The sequence below is a fragment of the Nothoprocta perdicaria genome, unplaced genomic scaffold (genome assembly GCF_003342845.1).
Source record: "Nothoprocta perdicaria isolate Ctin4 unplaced genomic scaffold, notPer1 scaffold_2, whole genome shotgun sequence".
Taxonomy (NCBI): Eukaryota; Metazoa; Chordata; class Aves; order Tinamiformes; family Tinamidae; genus Nothoprocta; species Nothoprocta perdicaria.
In genome coordinates, this window is record NW_020455204.1 from 9315892 (window position 1) to 9339974 (window position 24083).

The 24083-nt window shown below is 42.7% G+C and overlaps 2 protein-coding genes across 2 annotated transcripts in view; one reads left to right on the forward strand and one right to left on the reverse strand.

The window, feature by feature from the left end:
- Positions 1–64: 64 nt before the first annotated feature.
- KLB (klotho beta) lies at positions 65–17457 on the reverse strand. The gene is made up of 5 exons (XM_026037796.1): positions 16671–17457; positions 8486–8993; positions 4469–4737; positions 2374–3517; positions 65–1127 (listed from the first exon to the last, which is right to left on the reverse strand). Exons 1-5 carry the CDS (start codon positions 17406–17408, stop codon positions 766–768), a joined length of 3021 nt encoding a protein of 1006 aa, XP_025893581.1. The 5' UTR covers positions 17409–17457; the 3' UTR covers positions 65–765.
- A 5941-nt stretch (positions 17458–23398) lies between these two features.
- Positions 23399–24083, forward strand: part of RFC1 (replication factor C subunit 1) — a 32377-nt gene continuing 31692 nt past the window's right edge. Inside the window, exon 1 of the mRNA XM_026037662.1 lies at positions 23399–23452. Coding sequence (XP_025893447.1) covers positions 23450–23452 — 3 coding nt within the window. The 5' untranslated portion in view covers positions 23399–23449. The remainder of the gene's footprint in view (positions 23453–24083) is intronic.

The window sequence follows — 24083 nt, forward strand, 5'->3', positions numbered from 1 at the left end:
TTCAACTCATGGCTCACACTGGCACTATTTCAGAGCAAAGATAACATTTTATATTTATTTCTGTGAAAAAGTGCAGTTTAGAATTACATTCATCATTCTCTGGGCTAGATATATAGATATCAGTAATTGTGATGTCCAACAAAAAATTTTCCTATTCTGGAAGGGTAGTGATTGAATATTATTATAACTTGTCTCTTGTGGGTCCAGCTATGCTTGCTTAAACTAAATGTCAAAATTTGATTTCTGCTTCATTCAATATGTAACAGTTATGTTGATCAAGAGTGAAGTTGAATTTGTTCTTTTGGAAGTATCTTTGGAACCTGGCCCAGCATTTTGGATTCTTTATGTTGTAGTCGCTGAAGTTTGTGTTTGTTAATAACTCATATATTTACAACCCCTCACAACATACAACAACTCATACTCAACAACATTCATAACATGAATATACATCACTTCAAATTTCAGTTTGAAGAGGTTCATATAAAAGTGCGTATCAGTTCTCACAGCTTAGTATCCCTTTTCAAGTCAAAGTTTATTTCAAGGCACAGGAGAGTCTTTTAGATTTCTTTTAAATAGTTGAATTCATCTTCTATGTACAGAAAGCAGATAGAAGTCTTTTTATCAGAAACAAATGTCATCACAGCTCTCCCTGTGCACATAGTGTTATGCATGGTGTGTGTAACTGGAGTGACTCGCTTAGCGCTTTTCTATAGTTATCCGATCCATATGATCATCTGTACTTAATAGTGGGTTTTTAGTCCTCCTTTAAAGTGAAACACAGATACGCTGGATGCTTTTTGACTTGTAACGTTTTCTTCTTTTTCTTTTGTGAAAAACAATAATTGTTAAAAGCAAGATCAGAGTAGAGAAAAGGCAGCAGGCAAAGAATATCAGCGGCTTCTTCTGTGAAACAAACAAGCAGAAGCTGCACTCGTCTTCCTTGCCCGACGGATCGCAGATTGAATATTCTCCAGGAAAACCATTATTGCTTATCAGGTTGTTGTAAAACTTGATCGAAGGCTTTCCTCTGGCATCAGAAGTGAAGAATCCAAACCTGGGCTTAGACTTTTCTTCAGTCAGTTTAAATGCGTAGTAACCTCTAACCTTGACCTTGTCGATATAGTATGCTGGGGGGTGGGAAAGCAAAGAATTATTAATAAAACCTTCGCCAAACTGGGGAATTCCTGCAAACAAGTTAACACTTCAAATTATTGATCTATAGTTTAAAAAAAAATCAAAAAAATTATCAATAGTTATTGCTTCTAATAATACTTGTATTCCCTTGCCTTAAGTAGAAAGTTGGCTGTTGTTTAAAGGAGAGGTAGGATTTGGAAATTTCCTCTGTTGCAAACACCTGACCTTCTCTGTGAAAGTCGAGTTTGCCAGACGCTTGCCCTGCTTTCTTGACTACTTGGCTGTTCATGTATGTGCACATGCAGCCTCCTTCCTGCAAGTGCCTGGGCCAGGGCTCTGCGTCCATGTGCTCAGTCCCCCCATGCAAGGTACAGTGCTGCACTGGAGTGTCGTGTGCCAGTGTTTTAATAAAACCACGAACGGCAAGCCTTGGTGAGTAAAAACCTCTCCAATTCATATACAAGCAAAGAGAATCTGCAATGTGATTCAGATTGGACAGGAACGTTATAAATCAGGAAGATCTTTCTGTAAGGACTATAAAAAATATTATGCTATCTGAAAATTAAAGGGACCTTTGCCCTTTAAATTACCTTTTCATTTGTGCAGCAGCGGCTTAGTTTACTGTCCCATTGTTTGTGATACCACATTAGTGCAGAAAATACACTGAAGAACTTGATTAGTCCTGTGTCATCTGAGAAAGGAGCCTCAGAAGAGTGTTACAGACAGTGCTAATGGGGAAACTCCAGAGCTCGCCTATAAGTAGGAGTGGCTGCAAGCATGTGTCTGAAACCTTGTTTTGACTTTGTAGACCTGGTGCTGCTGCTGTCACCTATTTGTCTGTATTGCGCTGCGGTTGCTCCCCTGCTGTTTGGGGCCCAGCCTCCCAGTACAGCCCTGCAGCTCTTCTTCAGAAAGCTGAACAGAGTGCACTGCTTCCTTTCAGTGCTTGAGCAGAGGAAAACATGCTTGTTTCATTCCTCTCATACAATAAGATACTAACACAGATAGTTGGCTTGGATGAGAAGATAGCCTTGGGTTTTTGTCCCTTACCCTTTTTGCTCTGAAGCCATTAGGTTAAGAACAGAAGACAAGTAGTGGAGCAGGGTCTAGTCTAAAGCTTCTCTATTCAAAAGCAGCTCCTTAAAGGCTGCTGAGCTGCCATATTTCCTCTGTACCTCTCTGTCTCCAAATCTCTTCACACTTATGTTTTACCATCTGATAAATTCATCATATACTCACCCTTTAAAACCTCTTGTACGTATTTTCCTAAGTAATAATTCCGGAGTTCATCGTTGTCTAAGGACTGGTCATCTATTCCGTTTGCCGTGATGTAAACATCGATGTCGCCATAGCTCTTTTTAATCCACTTCAGGAGCTTGCGGATTCCCCAGGGCACCACTGCTAAGCGGGAAGGGGAGCTCAGGCAGGTGATATCCTGCAGAAACTGAACGTCACGGTCAGACTCGTACTGGCTCCCGTGCTGAGCTTCGTGGATCACGAACCTGGTGGTGAAATGATTGAGCGCGTAGAAGTCAGCCGCACCCTTGACAAGCTGCTTCTCCTCCCGTGTGAATGAGGGCAAGGAGGAGTATGAGAGGCCTCTTCTGTTCTTAAAGAGAATGTATTCCCTCATAGTAGCTGGATAGTCCCCAGTCTTAAATATCGGGTCGGCAAACCAGCCTATTTCGAACTGCAGGAATCTGTTGGCGGCCCGTGCGTGGGACTCCAGGTAAGGGTTGGCCGGCTCGGCCCAGTCCGAATGCAGCGACAGGGACACCCTCCCAGCCTGGAAGGGCCGGTAGCGCTCGTCGTATATTTTCCAGGCCATGGCATGTGCTATCAATAAATTGTGTGCTGCCTGGTACGTATCGTTGCTGCTCCTGTTATAGACATCACTTAGTCGGTTGGGCTCATTTATTGTAATCCACAGCTTAACCAAATCGCCGAGTTCTTGGAAACATAAGGCTGCGTAGTCCTGAAAAGCGTGGGCCGTGGATTGATTTAACCATCCTCCTGCCTGCAGCAAAGGACCTGGCAGGCCCAGGTAGGCGTGAGTGGGATAGTATAAGGTGACCATAGATTGAATATTGAGTTTCAGTACCTCGCTAACCATGCACCTGTAATACCTAAGGACCTGTCTGTTGATCACTGACAGATCTCCATTGGGTAGGACAAGCGCCCAGTCAAGTGCAAATCTATAATGGGTGACTCTCATCTTTTCCAGCAGGTCGAGCTGCTTCTTGATACTGACAAAATCTGTGCACTGAGCCGGTCGGGTTTTCAGCTTCACTCCTTCTACTTTGTGCAAGAGCCCATCTCCCGTGACGTTCCAGAGGTACAGGTTGGAGTCGCAGAACTGGGGCGAGGAGGCCACAGACTCTGCCTGTGAAGACAAGAAAGTATTAACAGATGTTTTAATTAAATGACTATTTGTTTGTTTGCATAACTATGTGTGTTGCGCTGTTGGATTAGTGCTGGATGTCCTGCTCAGATGCTCTAGGCTTGCCTATATGTGCATTGCCTTGTGCTAATGCTACAGTAACGTTCATACGTTTCCCGTGCTGTTCCTTCATGTATGGAAGGCAAAGTAAAGCAGCTCTCCTCTTCAGCTGCATAGGGTCGTGTAAGATGTTCCCCTGTTAACTTTAGCAAGTTCTGCCTTCTACCACCAGCCTACGCTGTATGTATTGCTACTTGGATAAATCTCCTTGCTCCGGTGCACGCTGTGGCCATGCAGGTCTCACAGCTGATGCAACAGCGGGGACGTGCTGGGAGTTTGGTCCATACGGGACACGCGTGCAGATGCTGCCTGTTGGTGCCTGCAGCGCTGGTGTGTTTTTCCTCTATGGAACGTCTGCTTTTCCACGTGGAGAAACGGTGTTTCACTCCCTGGGCTGAGCCTGGCTGTACTTCTGCCCCGCTCAGGAGCTGCTCTGTTGGCAGCAGCGCCTGCTCCCTGCCCAGAGCCAGCAGGGCCTGGCCATGACCCGTGTTGGGAAACTCCTTTGGTTGAAAAATAACCCAGTAAACCCCGGTCAGGGTCAGCCTCTTGCTTGGAGATTTCCTGGTTGAGCGCAGGGAAGGGCTCCGGCAGCAACACACCCTGTGTGCAGCCCCACGCTGCGACCGCTGCAACAACCCTCGGTGGCTAAACTGAAACCCATAAAACGTATGGTTTTTGTGGCCCGTAAGTCATGTTGGGTCACATTAACCTGTGTGTGTGCAGTGTGCTTTGAGATTTCCATCTGATGGGTCCAATATGCAGTTTTCAACGGGCAAAGTAAATGTATTAGCTGCCCTGCCTCCCCTTGTCTTGTGAGGATTTAGCGCTTACCTTAACAACGGACTCGGTGATGCCCCAGGAGAAGTCGCAGGAAAACTGAGCTTGCAGACTTGGGGTAGACTCTTTGGGGAAGAAGCCGTTTTCTCGTATGATTTGTTTGTAATAAAATGCAGAGGACTTGGGGATCCTTTCCTTTTTCTCGCTTTTGAAATCCACATAAAACAATCCTCGCCTGATGTTGTAGGCATGTTGCCACTCAAAGCCATCGAGGAGCGACCAGGCCGTGTAACCAAACACATCTATGTTGTCGTATTTAATAGCTGTACAGGGGGAAAAAAAACCAAATGTGAGTTTTATATTTAGGATCTCACAAACAAAGGATGATTTATGAGAGATGTCTACTCGCTTTGAAAAATCTCAAATGGGGGTATTGGCCTATGGTAATTCATTGCAAAACTGGGACAGGCATGTATTGTAGTCCTTATATATTAGCAAAATACTTAGTCATCGCTGGTTCCTTAAAATAATTAATTACCATAGGTTAGATTACTTCTGCTCTGAGCAAGCATGACATACTGTGCCCCAGGCAGATTTTAATCTGTATTTGATGGTTTGCAACTAACAAATCTGCATCCATAAAATTAAGAGAATCGTGACTAAAAATCAGGCTCGCAACAATTTGTCTACTTCTTTGCTTCATTTGTGCTTGTCATCAGGCTGTGACTTTTTTATTGCCCTACTTTATTTAAAAACTCTCTTCAACGTGTAACCTTTATAAATACTTTCTTCTGAATTAAAAAAAAAAAATGTCTGTGGATGCTTAATGACTCTGGGAGAAGCTGAGTTTATTCATAGAACATGTTTCTGCAGGCTCTTCCAACAGTTCCTCCACCTTGCCAGAGCTTGTATAACACAGTATGTTTTAGCACCTCTGAGATCTTGGCACTTTGCTGAGAAAGGTGTTAAAAATCACAGCGTGGTGCTAAGCATGGGGGTGCTTTCTCTGATGTGGAACCTGATTAATAGGAATGCCTCGTGATTTCCAAAACGGCTTTTCACTAAGCCAGCTAGCAGCAAAAGCTGCTTGTCGCCCGCGTAGGTTGCGTGCCAGATGACAACCCCCACGAGAAGGTCCAAAGCTCATCATTAGTCAGCTCAGCTGCCACCTTCTTGCTAGGGAGGGCTCCTCGCGTTAACCTCCTAAGGGCTGGCATATCAAGGGCAATGATCAAGAGGGTTGCTGACAGTAAGCCAAGCAAGAAGGATGAAGTATTCTAATTTAAGACTCTGTTCTCATCAATATTACTTTGACTTGTTTTCTTAGGATAATATTGCAATTAGTGTGGCATGTTTCTGCTGAAGTTCTCTGCCTTCGTCACATCATATTACTCATCAGAAAGTCAGTGATTTTATAATGTGAGCATAAGCTAGGCTATGCCTGAATGCTGGCAAGGAGACAGGCGAGTGCAATGAAGCCATCAGATGGCATTGACAAAGGTGTACGGGTGGCTGTATAGATGCTACAGAGACCCAACTTTTAACTTCCATACAGCATCACGGAGAAGACATTATTCTTAAGCGTAATGTTGAAGCACCTTTGCATTCATTCTCAAGAAAAATGACTCCCAAATAACTAAGAACTAAGGAGAGCTACCAGCCATGATCAGCTTAAGAGATCACTTAAAAAAGAAAGAGCCATATCAGAGAGACACCAAAGGAAGTAGGGGTTCAGTAGACCTATAAATCTATAAATTACCAGCAAAGAAACTGAATTCTTGTCTGTTGACTCTGCAGAGAAGAGGTAGAGGGAGAAGACAATGGAAGTCAAAATCCTCCCCAAAGAAGTGCTGCATAAACAACTAGACACTGAGACAATGGAGCCTTCAAAGCTAAGAGAGAACCAGGTTTGAAGAGGAGGGTGGTCTCTGAATAGAAAAAAAATCATGTCCTTGGGGATGAGGACATAACACTGAAATTTGGCTATGTAGGAGCTTATGATATCCGCACAGACAATAAGGTGGCGAGTGAGCCAGCACTGGGATTTGGAAAGGCCACCTAGCAAACAAGAGAAGAAAGGAAGCATAGAAAGAATCAACTTGCATAGCAGAGGCTATATCCTTTGTTTTTACTCTCTAAAGGTTTTTGGATTGAGAATTGGACTATTATGTTCGCACAGACTATATTGTAAGTTCCTGATAGTTTTGCCATTTCCTTAGCATTCCTTTATCATGACTGACAACATCCCTAACAGATGTTGGATGCAGTTTGGAGACAGACCACAGAGGAAAATAAATCAGCAGCATCCAGCTGTACAAAGACTATCCAGCCACCCATACAAAGAAAAATCAAAGGTGCAATGTTTCTTTGCCACCCCTCCACCAGCAGAGAAATATTTCAAACTAGTTGGTTACGGGCTTGTTTTCTCCTGCTGGAGTCAGCTTCTCCAGGTCTGGCCCCAGATGTGCCGGGTTGCTGGCTTACCCAGGCCTGGCTGCTCAAGGGGCAGCTGAAAAGCAACCAGCAAAGCAAAAGAGGAGGCAGGATTTCTTGAACCAGTGTGAATTTCTCTATTTGTTTCACCACATGGAAGATGAGGTCAGGTTTGGGAATGCTGCTACAAACCGTTTCAGTATTGACAGGCTTGTGCGTGTCAACAAAAAGCTGTAGTTTCCACTGTGTACTTGTGAGGCAAGAGGGCTCAGCTCACTCGCAGGGGTGATTTTATACATCACATATTTCAGTGACCCTGTGGCAACTCAGACCATAGAGCAAAGTTTACGGCGGCCTCCTTGAACATGCACAATATAGTGCCCCATACATATGTGCTATCTCAACAGTCACTATCCCCTTGAGCCTTGGCCTATATCTATGTGGACTGTGGTTAGAAAGACCTGAACAATTTACGTGAGTGTCCAGAAATCTACCTCAGAGTGACAGCTGACAGTTGCTGGAAAAATGTACCTGCCTTGAAATCCAGGTTAGCATCTAAACATTGCTCCTGTGTCAATGTAGTGTGTAAAATGTCATATCCAGACACTGCTTTGTAACATGCTGAAAATCCATAAAAGTGGGGGCATAGGCTACATTTTGGACCAACTCTAATTTGAATATAGCTGGAAAAATCTTAATCGGGAACTTAATCATGTCTGTTGGTGATGGTGTCTCCTTAGCTTCCACCATTTACTCATGTCATAGCAGATGATTTTTTGTGCGCTCCCTTTTCTGAGGATAAGAAAGTGTTTGTTTGTTTGTGGTTTCAGAAGTGATCTGAGCCATCCTGTCGTGGTGATGTGGGAGATGCCGTGGGGCTAAGAGAGCAGCCAGGGCCTGGTTTGCAGCGGGGCGCCCGCCATGGGCAGCCATCGAGGTCCAGGGCGGCTCCGGAACCAGTAGGTGTCACTCGGAGAAAGCCAAAAACAGGAAACCGGCTTCAGGGCGAAACCAGTGCCGAGTTTATACAGGGATCAGATACTAACATTGTTTACATTTCATATGAAACTAAATCCCTTACCTCCAGGCAGTGTTTATACACGCTGGCGTTATGATGGTAAAATCCCAAGAGTTTAAATAAGTCTATTTAATCATTATCACTGTTTGGTACGCAGGGAGCCTGGTGCTCGCCTGCCCTTCTCCTGCTGCTTCATTTGGGGATGGTGAGGAAGCCAGACAGGGAATGATGCCCAGCAAGGGCAGCCTTGGCCCTGTCTTCATGTTCTCGAGGTACGTGCCTGGACGTAGGCCTTACCACTGGGTTGTGAACAGTGCTATGTGCTGTGTTTGTTTCCACTCATTTCTGTCTCAGTTTTGTACCTTATTTAGCATTCAAAGCAAAGCCAGATGTTGGACTTTAGCTCTCTGGGGCAGGGGCTGTGTTTTTGTTCTCTGTTTGTACAACATCCAGCACCAGTGCGTCCTGATCCACAACTTGTGCTTGTGCAGGAGATATATTTAATAATTAACTTAGTTACCAGCATCTCTTTTTTAAAAAAGACCAAATCATTAAAGAGCTAAATATCTAATGATTAAAAACAAAACTTCTGAAAACCCCAAAGCAATTTGTGTACCAACCTTGTAAAACCTTATTAACGAAGTTCTTCATCATGTAGACAGCGGTGGTGTCATCCGTCTTCACGTGGCTGTCGGTGAACCAGCCATTCTCTGCGATCAAGATTCGAGGACTGTTGTATTCCAGCTTAATCCAGTTCAGTACTTCCCTCAAATTGAGTGACAAATTCTGTCCCATTTTTGGCAGAGTGTTTGGAGGTTTAAAGTTATTGGGACCAAAGGAAAATGCAAAGAAGTCTGCTGTTCCCTTTATATAGTTCTTTTCATCCTCAGTAAAAGTTGGCAGAAAAGAGATTTCTTTTTTCAGTTCGTCTGGATAATCACCATCCCCATAGATGGGGTTAGCAAACCACCCCAGCACTCGCTCCATAGACCGCTGGGATTTAGAAATGTCCAAAGGATCTTCTGAGTTGTTAGGCTCGATCCAGTGGGATCCCAATACTATGGACATCAGCCCCTTCTGATGAGGTTGGAAGTGTGTTCTGTAGTTATGCCAAACTTTTGCGTGAGCCTGATGAGGAAAAAAATAACATTAACCTGTAATTCTGTAATACAGCACCCTGTGTGTGTGTTTGTGTGTGTGTGTGCGTGCAGCTAGACAGCCAAGATCTGGATCTCATACTTGTTCTTCTGCTGTGATTTTTGGTCTTTCAGCATGAAGTTTGCACCCTAGAAGGTACATGGAATAGCCTTAGCATGGACACTTCGGGACCAAACGGCTATAGCTGGTGGGATTTGGACTCCATGACCTAGACAGTCCCATCTAGTTCTTTGTAAAGTAGTCTTTGCTGATATAGTTAATGTATAGACACTGTGATTTTAGTTTGTTTCTTCTTGGAATTTGCTGTAATTATAAATCCTTTGTGTACAAAATCCTTTGACAGTACACAAAATAGAGCAGAATGAGGCTAATCCATTTTGGGTATTTGTTTTGAGCATTCATTTTGATAGCATAAATGCATTGGTTTTAACAGAAAATTTGGCAACATTATCTCATAAAATCTATTGCCATTTTTTAGTACTTAGAGTAGGCCAAATACTGGCTTCCCTGGGACAGAGAGAAGTTTGCTAATTGCATTAGTGACTACAAAGGGATATTTCATTGCCATTTCTTAATTCAGTTTTTCTAAATATCATTATGTTTAACATGGTCACACACCAGAATTACCATAAAACATGTCTTAATTACTTAAATAAGAGAACATGGTAGTCACGCTTTACCTACAGCCTATATATGATATATGATATATGATATATGATATATATTGATATATATTGAAAGGAATAGATGGTAGATGCAGGTACTACTCGCAGTGTTTGCACGCTATGGGAGAAGGATGGCTCAAGGTGAATGGGAATCACTGCAGTGGAGCTGCCACAGAGAAGTTTGCTGACTTCATCCCAGCTAAAGTGAATTTATCAAGTAACTCTGGGTTTACTTTGCTCCTGAAATGTGGCTCTATATTCTAAACTGGAAAGAAAGTAACTGTTTGCACCCAGAAAAGGCACTGAGAGACACTGTGAAACTGAGCTATGATGACATCATGACCAAGCCAAATAGCATTGCTTAAACTTGATAATAACTTCAGTTAATTTATCTAGCCCTGACAGTCTAAACAGAGTGCCTGATGTCAGGTAGATATTTGACTAAATTAGAGGCTACCAACAAATTACAGTTTTGTGAAATTTTGTGTATCACTTGTTAATGGTTTCTAAGGTCATGCTTATAATGTTAGTTGAAGGTCTGCAACATTAACCTTTGAGATGCAGGATCTATAGCCAGAAAAAGAACTCAGCAAAATTGTGTCTATAGGGCAAATTGCAAGGTACAGTTACAGTATTTTAAGAGCGGCCATTCAGTAGTGTCACCAGAAAATGTATATGGCCAATGCCTTAGTTACCCTTGTTGTTCCCTCCTAAAGGTCCACCCAGCCTTCCAGGGTGGCTGTGGTGGCCAGGGCTTGCTCTGGCATCAGCCTTCACAGGTCTCTGTGTCTAGTGATTTCTCATGTGCCCAGTGTATTATTTTTCCCAAGCAGAGTCGATTACCACACCTGTTTAATGAACTATGTATTTTTGTGTTGGCTTCCCAAGAAAACCTCTGCAGAAGTCAGCTGCACTATTCATAGTACCAGGCAGCATTATGATGGCCCCAGATAAATATCTGGAGAGAAAATTTTATATTTATGTGCTTTTTCAGGAGTTTGATTAGAAGCAGCTTCCTACTATTAAAAATATTGTCTGAAGGTGAAAATGCAGCCATAGGTATGACACTGCAGGTGCAAATGTCTGGTACAGATAAATACTTCTGAATGGTGCCAAGAAAGGATTTTCAGGAATTAATGATTTCACTGATATTTCACTGATATTTCACTGATATCTCTTGATTCTGAGAGTTAGCTGTAGTCGAAGTGTGACTTAGAAGTCTTTGCTAAGGGCTTTGCAGATACAGCAGAGAAAATAAGCATCTGCTTGCTGATAATGCTGTTTTGAGTTGCTAATTATTTGTAAAGCAGCTTAATATTCTCAGGTGGAAGGGTTTTTCTAAATGCAAACTATCCTTGCTGATGGAACCAATTGATTAATAGCATTTGTTTTGTAAGACCAAGTACGAAATAAACATCAATTTAAAAGTTATATCACACATTACATTGACTGTTTTGAGTAAATCTTGACTAATCTTTTTTTTGGTTAGAGTTTAATCCCTAATCTTTCATTTTCCCTTTCAGATCAAGGACAAATGTCAGGGCTAAGTACACAATGAAAGCAGGATCAATACTGTGTATTTATTCTAGATACATATGACATCAATTTCAGCATATTCTCCTGATATGAATACAGCAGGTATGCCATAGACTTAAAAGTCATAGAGAATGCTAAATCAGTTAGTACTAACCTCGTAAAAAAGATAAAATGAGTCAATTTAATAGAATTAAGACAACAGTTCTCCCCTTTTTTCTTCTTGCAAATATTTCTCATGCTCCTTTCAACTCTGATCCTGTACTTACGGTGTACATGGGCAACAACGTACTTTCAAGCTCATAAAATTGCTTAAAGTCAAGCAGTTTTCCTTGAATGCCACAGCAATGAGCAGACAAAATGTCATGAACATAGAGAGTTATTTTAGTGTGCTGGAGAACAAGAACAATTTAGAACAATTAGAACTAAATCAAAATGCTATTAAAATGATTTTAGCTTTGAATTTAGTTGTTTGTTCACTTTTTAAATCGTGAAAAGCTAGAACATAGAGCATGATCACTACATTATTAAACATCACCATAGAAGAAGGACAGACACACATGACTTAGTTGGAGTCTGTTTCAGTTCAAGGCACTTTAGCTCTACAAGCCACATGGCATCTTTAATAAAGACCTCAAGCCTTGTTTAAATGGCAAGCTGCTTCTGAAGCTGAATCTACCTGAAGCAAAAACTGGCTCTTGATGGGCAGCTAAGCAAAGGCTGAGGTTGTGTGCTAACTGGCTTGCATTTGGATCGATTTTTTGTTGATGATTCCCCAAAATTACAAGAAAACCAACCTAAAACAATAAATCCCATGAAAAAGTCTGAATCAGTTCTGACCTAAGACATACAAAATACTGTTAGCATTGGTGATTGCTGCTGTTTGAAAATTGGAGCTGACATAATACTGAACTCATTTGTCTCTGGGAAGCGACAGGAGTCCATCTAAAAGATCATAAAACTGTCAGAGCCCACAGAGGTAGCAGGCAACCTGAGGACAGAGAAGGCCTTGATGTGGGTTTCTTCTGATGTACACTATAGTTTCACTTTTTTTTTTTTTTAGTTCATGCATTTGTATTTTTAAATGATTTGTATGAACTTAGCATAAGAAACAAGACTTTTTGACCTTCATAAGGAAGCCTAAGCAGAACTGCACTGACAAATACAGAGAGATTTCATCCCCACTGAGAAGGACTGCCGATGCAGAGCTTAATGCTGTTAATTTGGGTTGTGTTACATTTAGCTATTTAATTTGTTCCATATTTGGTACCTTGCTAAAAGCTGTCTGATTTTTTGCAGAGATTGAGAACTTCGAGGGGTCCCGTTTTACATAGCAATTTTGAACATACGTCCCTGGCCTCTTCCACTGACACACTATCACCTTGTGCTTCTTAAATTCAAAATCTTTGGCTGTCAACAGATTTTGTGGACTCAGGCTTTTGCAAAAAGGAGACATTTTTTTTTCACACTCTTCCTCTCTGATCTATCAAACACTTTTTTCTCTTTCTAATGTTGCTGTATGTCCACTGCACAATCTCCTTTGACAAACGTAAATATTTTTGAAATAAGAAATTATTAGAATTTAATGATATACAGATATAAGAAAAGGAATGTATTAGAAAAGGCAATAAATAGCTTATCGTTACAAGTAGATGATGTTGCACTCATTAATAAAGTAGTCCTGCTTTTCCAGCAAAGCTGTGGGCACCAGCTTCTTCCAGCAAGGAAGCTGACAAGCAGACACGTCTGCTGTCCATCCTCAAGCTACACCTGACGGGGACAGATCTCCAGTCCTCCTAAAGAAATACTGGCTTCGGTGTGGCTTCATCTTCTTAGATCCTGAGGAAAGGAGGCCTCACTGGAGGAAGGGAAGAAAGTATCGGGTGGGATCTATTTACTCATGCTACTGTGTGAATTTTTCCATTCATTCTGTAGAAATGCATTTTCAGAGTCTGAGTTATGGGACGTCTCTGGGATGTGCTTCTCCAAAGGTCCCAGTGTCCATGAAAGGTCCCAGGCACAACCTGATCTTTAAAGAATCTACATGATGCAGAATTTGTTGCCTTTTCCCTGTAGGTGAAATGAAGGAATTTTCCATGAAGGAAAAAATTATGGAGATTTCCCTATTCTGATAGTTTTCTGATAGCAATAAAATTTCACATGTGTTCCTCATGTTAATGACAATGATCATAAAATTGAATAGAGACTGATCTAAGTGAGTCCCTTAGCGATTTATAATTCATAAGCTTCAGACAGGTAATTTCCTGTTCTTTTCAGTGGAAGTGGAATCACATCTTTAAAAAATGATCAACTGCAATTATTAGCCTCTGCCTGTGAATATTATGCATAGTAACGTGCAAATATGGTTTTAAAAAGATTTTTTGAGTTTTTCTGTAGGTTGTTTTACTCATGTGGATCTCCCAAACACTTTCTTCATTTAGCAGCCTTTGCTTCTGCAGTCTATTAGCCCTCTGTGTGTGCCTGGAAGAGCAAGGTGCCTGCAGAAGGCAGGACTGGCTCTTTAGGAGATGCATCTGGGCATCCCCTTAATAGGATGCTCACCATGGAAGGCACCTGCATTAGTAGACAGAGCACCTGTAGTGCCTTGTGCTAGCAAAAGCGTGCAGCCCTGAGCCTTGGTAATGACAGATAAATCCTACTTTCAGGGAAAATCCTTACTAAGATAATTCTCTACCTAATAAATTCATTTATGGAAGCGTTTCATTCTTTTGGTCGTATTTTACTAGGCATGCATGCTTTTCTTATGCTATCCAATTATTTTAGTATTAGGCTGCTGTTTTTTTTAAAAGACACTTTGTCACATTTGAAGAAGACTAAAACATATAGTTAAGAATGAACAGAATTTTCTTTGTCTTTCATCCAGCAACTTTCAGACTGTTCTTATAATAAAATAATCCAAAGTCCAGAAAAACACAGATTTACGGTTTGTTGTATCATTTTGTCATTATTTGAAACATAGCTTCAGTTTATGACTGACATACCACAATACTACATAAAAAACACTCCTTTATATAAATGCTGATTAGTTCTTGCAAAAGGGAGCACTGCACTGATAAGTGAAACTAAAAGCAAGACTCATTTATGAGAGAGCCTGACTTCTACTTTAACCCAAAGTGCCCCATATATTTCTATAAAAAGGCATTAGAATGATTATTCAGCAGTTTCCTCAGTGAACAGTGGTGACCAGATTCATTTCTTTTGCATATTTCAAACCTGCTTTTCCTGCTTAGCAATGGGTGGACCTGGTAGTTTATATAGGGTGACATGGAGAATAAATAATGTGCCTTTTCAGCCGACTGCAAAAATGAAGCCTTGGCACTGACATGAATGTGGCTCCTCCTAAAGCCATAAATGATAATCTTTTCAATAACTTTATCAGGCTTTTGATGATACCCCCCCAAAAAACCTCACATCTTCATTTGTCTTTTATTTTTGGGAGCACTTTTTTTATATGGCAGTGGTTAATTCAAACGTACCCATAATACAATGTCAGAGAAAGAGATTTGTTTTACCAGTTCTGAAATAATAAATCCAAGGGATATCTCTTTAAAGAAAGATTTTTATAACATTCTCTAATATAATGAGAGATATTTCACAGCACATGACTACTGATTGTGCATCTGAACATTATATTTATACACTATTGTCAACAAAACTAGACAAACAGAAAATGAAGATATGCCAAATATTCTTTGAGAAAAGATTCTGGTTAGCTAACTTGAAATGGGTTCTGTCAGCTACTTCTGTGGAATGACTGACTTCAATCATATTTTACTGTAGAAAAAAATATATATGTGTATATGTATGTACACACACACATAAATGTAAGAACTGACTGAAGCTGAATGGTTCTGCAAAGGCATCCATTTCCCAACCCCGAACTCATCTAATACAATTCCTCTATTGCTTTACCACAGATTTAAGATTCTCAGTGAAGAAGACAAAGAATCTTCCAAAATTTTACTCTTTCACAGAATAAACTTAAGCAGTATGCATGGTGCTATAGGAGAGGCATAACATGAAGGTAGTTTCTGCCCAAGAATAAAATCCTAGCTACTTCACTGCATGTTGCCAAAAGTCTCATTAACTCTTCTCTCGAATTTACTATGTTTTATGCACAGATTCACCGATTTTAAAGCTAGAAGCAACTAATAGATCATGCAGTCTGCCAGCTATGTAATACAGATCAAGGAACTTGGCTCTCTAATTTGTATATCAAACCTGATACCACTGGCTTGCTGGAAAACCTACCTGCTTGTTCAGCAGAGGCATTGCTCTGTAGGTGCTGTCTGGTGCTTAGGGTAATTTCACAGCATGAGCAAATGCATAGATTACCTGGCTAATACCTCAGTTTCCATTTGAAATGATCTACTGTGCCAGGGAGAAATGAGGGAAAGCAACCCTGGAGATACATGTGTTGTATCTTTACATGTCCTGGATCAACCATGCTTTAAATAGCACTTAAATATAACACGACTGACCAAGCACCAGGCATCTGCGAGGTGTTTCACGACACACTGTGCCTCCCTTGTGCTAACCCGGGAATCACTTCGTGCCTCAAGGCATTTGTGACTTGTCTGTGTAAAACTTCTACTGCAGCTTCAAGTCCAGAAGCAATACAAGAAATAGAAAACTGCAGCTGCAAAATACTTTTAACTACTCAGAGTTACCATTTTTTCTTCCACATGGAAGGAAAACATATATATATATATATTCCACATATATATATATATAGACCATGTCAAATACATTCATATTTATTTATTAATGATAATACAGGGCAGGTAGCAGAAAAACTCTCTTGGTGGCAGCAGGAAATGGTTTGAGCACAGAGAATTATTGTGGCTTCTCTGTCAGCAGAGAAAAGACAGTGACTGCTCTTTAAGGAGTTAGAATTCTGAGAACAGCATGAAAATAATGTAATTTTGAAATTCTTAAATGCTGAAGGGGAGATTTCTATGAACTCAAGATGAAACTAATCGGATTCATCTATCTGTACACATACATATACATTCTACTGCCAGTAACTTGATTTAGGGTGCAGATACAAGGATCTTAGTATGTTAGCTCTGCAGAAACTAATAGAAAAGGCACTTCTGTGTGCCTGACACTGCCGTGTGGCATAAGAATGAAGAAGGAAAAACATGTTTTTTAATAAATTTTGTAAGCAAAAGGTCACTGAAATAAAGTAATAAACAAGCATTTAAACAAGCCCTAAATAAAACAGTTATTGAGTTAGCTATTCTGACTATAATGATAAAACCAACATCGGAAGTATAGAAAAGGCTGCCTTAGCTAAGGGTTGTTTCATGGTACTTTCACATTGTTTTTTCTTTTTTTCACCATTGATTGCACAACTGATTCCTCCCATATTTTTTTTAACAGAAGTGCCGATCAGTTTATAAATTATAATCTTATCATACTGTACCTTGATCAAATTGTGTCCGACAGAGTAGACGGTTGTAATTTTCCCTTTTTCTCCAGGAGCATGAATACCTGTCCCGTACCCGTGCCAAGCCACTAAATAGGGATTGTGGATTGTAATCCAGTACTTAACGCGGTCCCCAAAGGTCTGGAAGCAGAAGGTGGCGTAGTCATTGAAGATATCAATTATGGATTCATTTTTCCATCCCCCGTATTTTTCTTGCAGTGTCCAGGGCAGGTCCCAGTGATAGAGAGTGACCACGGGGTCAATATTTCTGTAGACCAAGGAGTCAATAAGACTGTTATAATACTGGAGTCCTTTTTCATTGGGAGTTGCCACCACTCCGGTAGGAAAAAGTCTTGACCATGATATGGAAAACTGATAAAAAGTCACTCCCAGGAAATCCAAGGCTGACAAATCTTTGTCCAGCAAGGTATAGCTGTCACTGGAAAGCTCTGTGCTCTCGGCACCTCGGAGCGCCGTGTGGATGAACTGGTCCCACACGGAGGCTCCTTTCCCGTCCTTCCTCCAGCCGCCTTCCACCTGCAGTGCCCCTGTCCCCACGCCCCACAAAAACCCTTTGGGGAAAGTCTCGTACAGAAACATCTGCGTTTCACTCACAGGGCTGAAGTTGGGGTCCTTTTTCCACACGGATCTTCCCTCTCCGGCAAGCCCAGTAACCGTCCGTGGGAAAACCAGAGCCCAAAACGCAACAAACCCCTTCAGCTGTCGGCCACCCATCCTGCCCTTTCGTAACGCCGATGTTAACGTCGGATTTCTTTCAGAGACGCTGGAAAAACATCCATTCATTCCCCGGCGTCCGCGCTGCACCGACTGTCTTCATTTGCCACTAACTGCTGGAGTGTCTTATCAAAGCTCCTCTCAAAGCCTGCGCTCGTAAAAGCCCTGTCAATGATTAGCCTGAGCCGCGGGAGCCACGATGGGGCAGAGAGCAGCGCAGTTTTAGGGAGGTGGCCTCCCTAGGATCACCCAGGCACCTGGGCTGCCTCCCTATTCCGGTGAAATGGGTTACCTGCGTATTATAGGCACTGACTTGGCACTATTTAAATGTAGGTCACTGAAATGGGGGCATGCTAAATGACAGGGGTGCTAACGAGCTATCCTGTCTGTTCCTCATGCAAGCGCATTTCAAAGGAACATTTCAAATATATATATAGCAGATATATATTCCATACTGCATGCTCCAGGTAAAGGGTGAGATATAACTTCTTAACAAGCAACATGTTAAATAAGAAGGGTGTGCCAAAAAGCTGCTGCGATCACTTCTGAGTGACTTTTCCCAGAGCTGAATTTTTACCTATGAGAAATTCAACATAAAACATTAGGACACAGCTTATTACACCCAGATAGATCAAATAAAAACAATCTTTTTCCTTCTTTTTCCCCCTTTCTTCACCAAGTGTCTCCTTCAGGTCAATCTCTCCTTGGAGCTCTTTGTTTCAGTGCATATCTCCAGATATTTACAGGCGTCTTGTGCGCGTTTTCTCACATTATCCATACACAGAAAGATCGAGTTTACCTTTCTTTGAGAAAAACTGACAGCTTGCTCCTGTCCTGGGCAGACCTCCAAATGCTAGGTCTGCTAGCCCCACAATTTGTCAATTTAATTGTGCTTACATAGAAATTCTGCTATTTATCAGTCGTGACATTTTACCTTTCTGTGTAACTAGATAGCTAGAAAGGCAAAATGTGATTCCCCAGTTCTACCCTGCTCAAACATGATCCTACTTCTGCAGGAAAACCCTGCCCGGATTCACATGGAAAATTCTGTATGAAGAAGAGGTATAAAAACACCCCACTTAAAACGCAAAGCAAGTATTTCATTCAAAAAATATATGTTTTAATATCCTATGTATGTCTGGTGTAAAGCTCTATGTATGGTAACAGGACTAAATTAACACAGGTCCGTTCCAGTTCTTACGCAATTCACATTGGGGTTTTTTTGTATGAAGATTAGCATTGATAAATTACCCTGGAAGATGTTACATCAGCACTGATTAATTTAGTAATCTTTATATATGCTGGTACAGTGGATCCTTTACAGTGCAGTGATACAATATTTTTGAATATAGTCTCATCTTTTAAAAAAGCAAAATTACAGCAGAACCTATGTGTCGATAAATTAAATATGTGTGATGTGGGATGTACTCATTTCTGGATCACGGTGCTGAACAGATTCCCGGAATCAAAAGGCCACACGGAGCATCTCCGCACAAGCGCAGAGATGCGCTGAAGTCCGCGCGGGAGCAGCGGCTCCGAGGCCGGCGTCCCGCCTGAGCGCGCTGGCTCTGCCAGCACACAGGAGGTCAGAGCGCGGATGGGCGGCCGCTCTGGAGATCCTGCTGCGTAGGAGAGCGTGTTTGCAGACAGCTGGAAGGTCTTTGCACAGCATTGCATCACGCCTCTTACACATACCTTTGGTTTAACAACGATGCTGGCTAAAGCACTGGAAGACATTTTATTACTGTGTGGTTTAGTTGCTAGAAAGCTGTAAATGTGGTGTATGTTTCCTTTTACAACAAACAACAAAATACCTATCTCAATGTTTATTCGTAAGCCATTCTCTGCATCACCTTTATGCAAAGCAGTTCCATCACAGATGAAACTCTTAGCAAACTTAGGCATTGCAGCTCTCTGATGGAGGGCAGTCACCAGCAAACACTCTGCCCAACATAACCAACATAACCAACATCGCCAATCCAGCACTCCCTTAGGCACCTGGAACAACCGCTGCACATCTCAGCAGGACCCTACAGAGGTCGTTTTGGAAATCAGGAGGAAAGATACCAAGTTCAGCATGTTTCTTTCCTATCATGCACTTTGCAAAACATACTGGGATAGTTAATGCATGACTGTAATCCTCCCATTTTAATGCTTTAAATGCTTTGACTGCATATATGATACTTGATGAAAGAGAAAACCTAAATACGAGTCATTATGGACACCAAGAAGTAGACTGTTTCCAGCGACTACCTGATGTTTGAGATCAATACCCCCAGGGCAGCTCTGCTACCACCACGGCCGTGCAGCGACAAGCGGCCTCTCCCCAGGAGCGGCAGCAGGGCTGCTACAACCTGCATCTTCCTGCAGACAGACCACCTGGTGCACCAGCATGAGACGTGAGGTGCAGCAGAGCCTGTGCTCACAAATCCTGAATCCAGACAAAGTTATGAGTTGGATTTCTTTCCCTGTTATTGATAAGACTGTGAGCAAGGTTGTGAATCACGGTTTCAAAAGGTTCCTACAAGACCCTGAAACTACTTTCTTTCTTCTTTGCCAATTTAACGGTTTGAGCTGTGATGTTTCTTGATGAAGTGAGAGGAGGAGATTAAACCACCGAGAGTCATATAAGGACTTGAACTTGGGAAGGAGGTTATATTAGCTGGGCAAAGAGCAGGGGAAAGGAAAGGCTGCGAGTGTTCATCTGCAGAACAAGCCGTACACACCAGTGAGATCAGCACTCTGTGGGAAGCGAGGGCGCGCAGCGAGGGCGAGGGAAGAGGCAGGAATGGATTGTGCCACCACCGCAGGTGGCAGAAGTGAGAACGGGCTCCCTCCGGGTGCTGCGGCGTCACCTTTCGCGGTGCCATGTCCTGCCATGTCCCTGCGCTGCGTGAAACCTCTTGGAGAATGAACGGAGGCGGGAAGAGCCTGTGCTGCTTGGAGCACTCGCCGCAGCTGCACAGCCCCACGCTTGTGCAGTTCAACTCTCACCTAACAATTTCCCTTTTCTGTCCTCACCTTTGCCAAAATAACCGATTAAAACCATGAAACCAACTTTTCACCTGACCATTAATTATGTGTTCCTGTTATTTGGTGGTGGTTTGACCCACAGAAACGCTGAGCACATCGGCCAAGAAGAACGGAGGTTGAGCGCACACAGTGTTAGCCTGAGTTAAGACACAGCCATTCTGCCTCTAGGTATTCACCTGAAGATAGCGAAAAGATTTAAGGACAAAGTTCACTTAGAAAAAGTGTAATGTTTACATTAACATAGTAGTTCTAAGCGTTCAAAAGTCACAACTTAGATTATGTAATTGCTCTCAATAATGTAAAGCATATCAACATTACCTTACATTCCTCACACAGCAAAAGCTGTTTGAGGTGGGATCAAATCTTTTCTAAGGACACAAAACTGTGACTGGATACTAGGGAAAGCCTCATGTAAATAGAAACTAGATCACAGATTTTAAAGGAATTTTCGGAATTTTTGGTCTGCTCAAAATACAATTTGCTATTTCTACAGTGCAAGAGAAAATCCTTTATTTTTATTAGAGATTTTAATAAATACTATGCTCCCTAAAGAATTAATGCAAAAGAGAGAAATTAACATCTAGTAAGTGAATATTTCAATATTTATCAATGTCCTTTAAAAAATGTTGAATGTAACATGAAATTTTAATTTCAGGAAACATATCGGTGTGTCTTCCTTCACAGCATTATAATAGAATTTTTCTTGAGAGTAATCCTTATCCTGTGAGGTCCTCTGATGACACACGAGGGCCAAAGAATGTCAGCCATGTGCCAGGACACACGGCAAGGGTTTTTTCAACGATGGAAGTGCATCAGTAATGTGCACTCAGACCACTGAGAAACGCTGCCCTGTGGATGCCAAATCTCTGCATTGTGTAACAAGTTTATCTGCTTTATACTTCAACTAAGCTTCAAGTAACAGAAATTACAAAATTTGTCTAACTCTGCAGAAAATATTGCTTCAAAGCAGTTATGATAAAAGCTGATTCAGTTCTAAAATTTTATTAGCATATTAAAATTGCAAATTGAAATATAAAATGAACCAAAAATATTAACAAAAAAAGAAAAATGACTAATACATATTTCTCCACATGAGAAGAAATTTTCTTCACACAGCCTCCTCTCTCAATAAAAAAAGACAAGGTTTTCACTAACAACAATAAGGATTTGATTTGATTATTTGGTTTAGTTATAAGTAGGATGATAACATCGAGAGTATTCAGCTATTTTTTAGACAGTACTTTATATTGGATCATATGCTTTTAAAAACAGCACCCAGTATCAGTGATAGGAGCAAATGTGTTACTGTCTTTATCTGACAAAGTACATCATAAAACAATGAGTATTCGGTCTCGTTTCCAGCACAAGGTTCCCAGCAGTTTCATACCCTTGCACATAGAAAGAGAGCAGAGTTTCTAGTTTCTCCACTGTAACCAGAAGCGAATTATGGTGATTCCAGGTATCTGGGGTGATCTACTTTATGCAAAGGGTTAAACTCCTGCCTTCCGAGAAACATGGACATGTCACAAGCCCAGAGGCACATACCGCTCAGCTTGATGTTATTCTAGGTAGCTTTATCAAACACAAACATAGATAACCACCTGCAATAATTCTTTAATATTATTTAAACAGTTTGTGTGGCTCTTACAAGTGTCAGCCATTTTAACTACTCTTAATTTTGGTATCAGGAATCTGTGCAGCTTTAAAAAGGATCTAATGAGAATTAAATATATAAATACAAACATGTAATTAGAGTTGCTTTTCTAAAGTGGTATCATTTTGTTTACATAGCCATTACAGTCCAAGATTTATGGCATAATTTGCAAAAAAAAAGTACTGAAATCACTGCCTGTGCTGTGGCTTAACATTTTACTTGCTTCCTCTTTCATTTTTAAGGCAGAAATGCTAATTCACAAGCTATGCTAATACTAAAAATATTAAGTAAAGAGTCCATCTGACTGTATGAATTCACAAAAGAACAGCAGCAGCTTCTCTAAAAGCAGGGCCTTAAAATTACTTACGGCCCAATTCAAGGAGTTAAACAGAAGTAGTAAAAGATATGATGTATATGTATGTGCTCTCAGGTCAGGCAAAAACGTCTATGTGGTTATCTTTGCAGTTCTCTCTGCAGGGAGTTTGCCCGTGACGCCTCGTACAGAAAGAGCAAATGAAGCGAATGCAGCAGGAAAACAAATGATTTGTCCTGCAAGACGCGTGCGGCTTGAGTTTGTACCCTTCATTCTTTACGAGTGCCTCCCTAAACCAATGGCAGCAGCATTTTAAGGTAATAAATTTGGTTCATCTTTTTTTTTTTTCCCCCCCTTCTTCTTCCCCCAAGACTAGCAATGAATAAGGATTCAATAAGCTGGTAGAACAGAGCCATAACTGGTAACTTATATTAAGAATGGAACTTTTTTTTTTTTTGTTGGATTGCCTTAGATATTTTTTCTCTCCCAATACTCAGTGGGTGAAGAATGAAATATAGATTAAAAAAAAAATAGAAAGATAGCTTTAAGTCAGTAGATTGATTGAGCTTTTTGTTCCTCTTTGAAACCTCAGGCCCAGACTGTGAACTCTCCTAGGCCTTAATGAATGGTGGAAACTAACGAAGGGAAAACCAAGTCTAAGGCTCCCTGCAGGACTGTGAAAGACAAGAGTCCAACTGCGTGTAGCCCTCGAGACACGTCAGGGAGGTGAATTCAGCGCTGCGGCTGACTCCGATCGGCCTCGCAGCGGCTGCGCTGCGGCGGGGCCGGCAGCCGCCGTACTGGGGACGCGCTGAGGCCAACACGGAGCAAGGAGGGAAGGAGAAAGGAGGGAAAGAGGAAGGAGGAAGGGGCCGGCGCGCGGCGCAGAAGATGGCGCCGCGGCGGGGCCGGCCCGCGCGGCGGTCGCGCCTGTGACGCCAGCGGCGCGCGCCGCGTGTTCGCAGTTGGCGCGAAGCGGGGCCGGGGGGGATGGAGCCGGCGGCCTCCTGCTGAGGAGCGCGGTCACCCGCCGCCAGCAGCATGGTGAGCGCCGCGGCGCCGCCCGCACCGCCCCCGCCGCCGCGGCGCCCCCGGGGCGGGCGGGAGCGGGCGGCAGGGAGCGCTGCGCAATCTCCCGCCGGCGGGGCCGGGCCGCGCGCGGCAGCGGCCGTTGGAGCCGTTGGGACCGTTGGGGCGCCGCGTACGCTGGGCTGGGCCCCCCTCAGGGCGCGGCGGGTGGGAGGGTTGTGGGCCCGCTTGTCCCGCTGCCGCCCTGGGGCCGGGCCCGTGTTGGGCGGCGCGGGGGCGGCCGTGGCTCCCTGCAGCCCCGTCCTCCCTCGGGCCCATGGTGGAAACCGGTGCGGGGTGTCCAAGGGGGGCCCCCTGGCCCCGGCCCCTGTGTGCAGGGAGCGAGTTGGCCTCCCCAGCCGGACCCGGCCCGGGTTCTGCCGGCCCGTGAGTCTGTACAGGGCCCGGGGGGCTCTCCTGCCCCAGATGGGCCGTGCAGGGGGGCAGCCGGCCCGGAGCAGGGGAGCGTGGGCTGCAAGGGGGCACGAGTTCAGGTAATGAAGGAGGCCCCCTCCCCTGGCGGTGTGAATACCCTGAAATACTGGCACCCCCGTGTGCCTTCCAGTGTGCTGCCTGCTCACGCAGCCGCTGCGGGGCTGAATTCTGT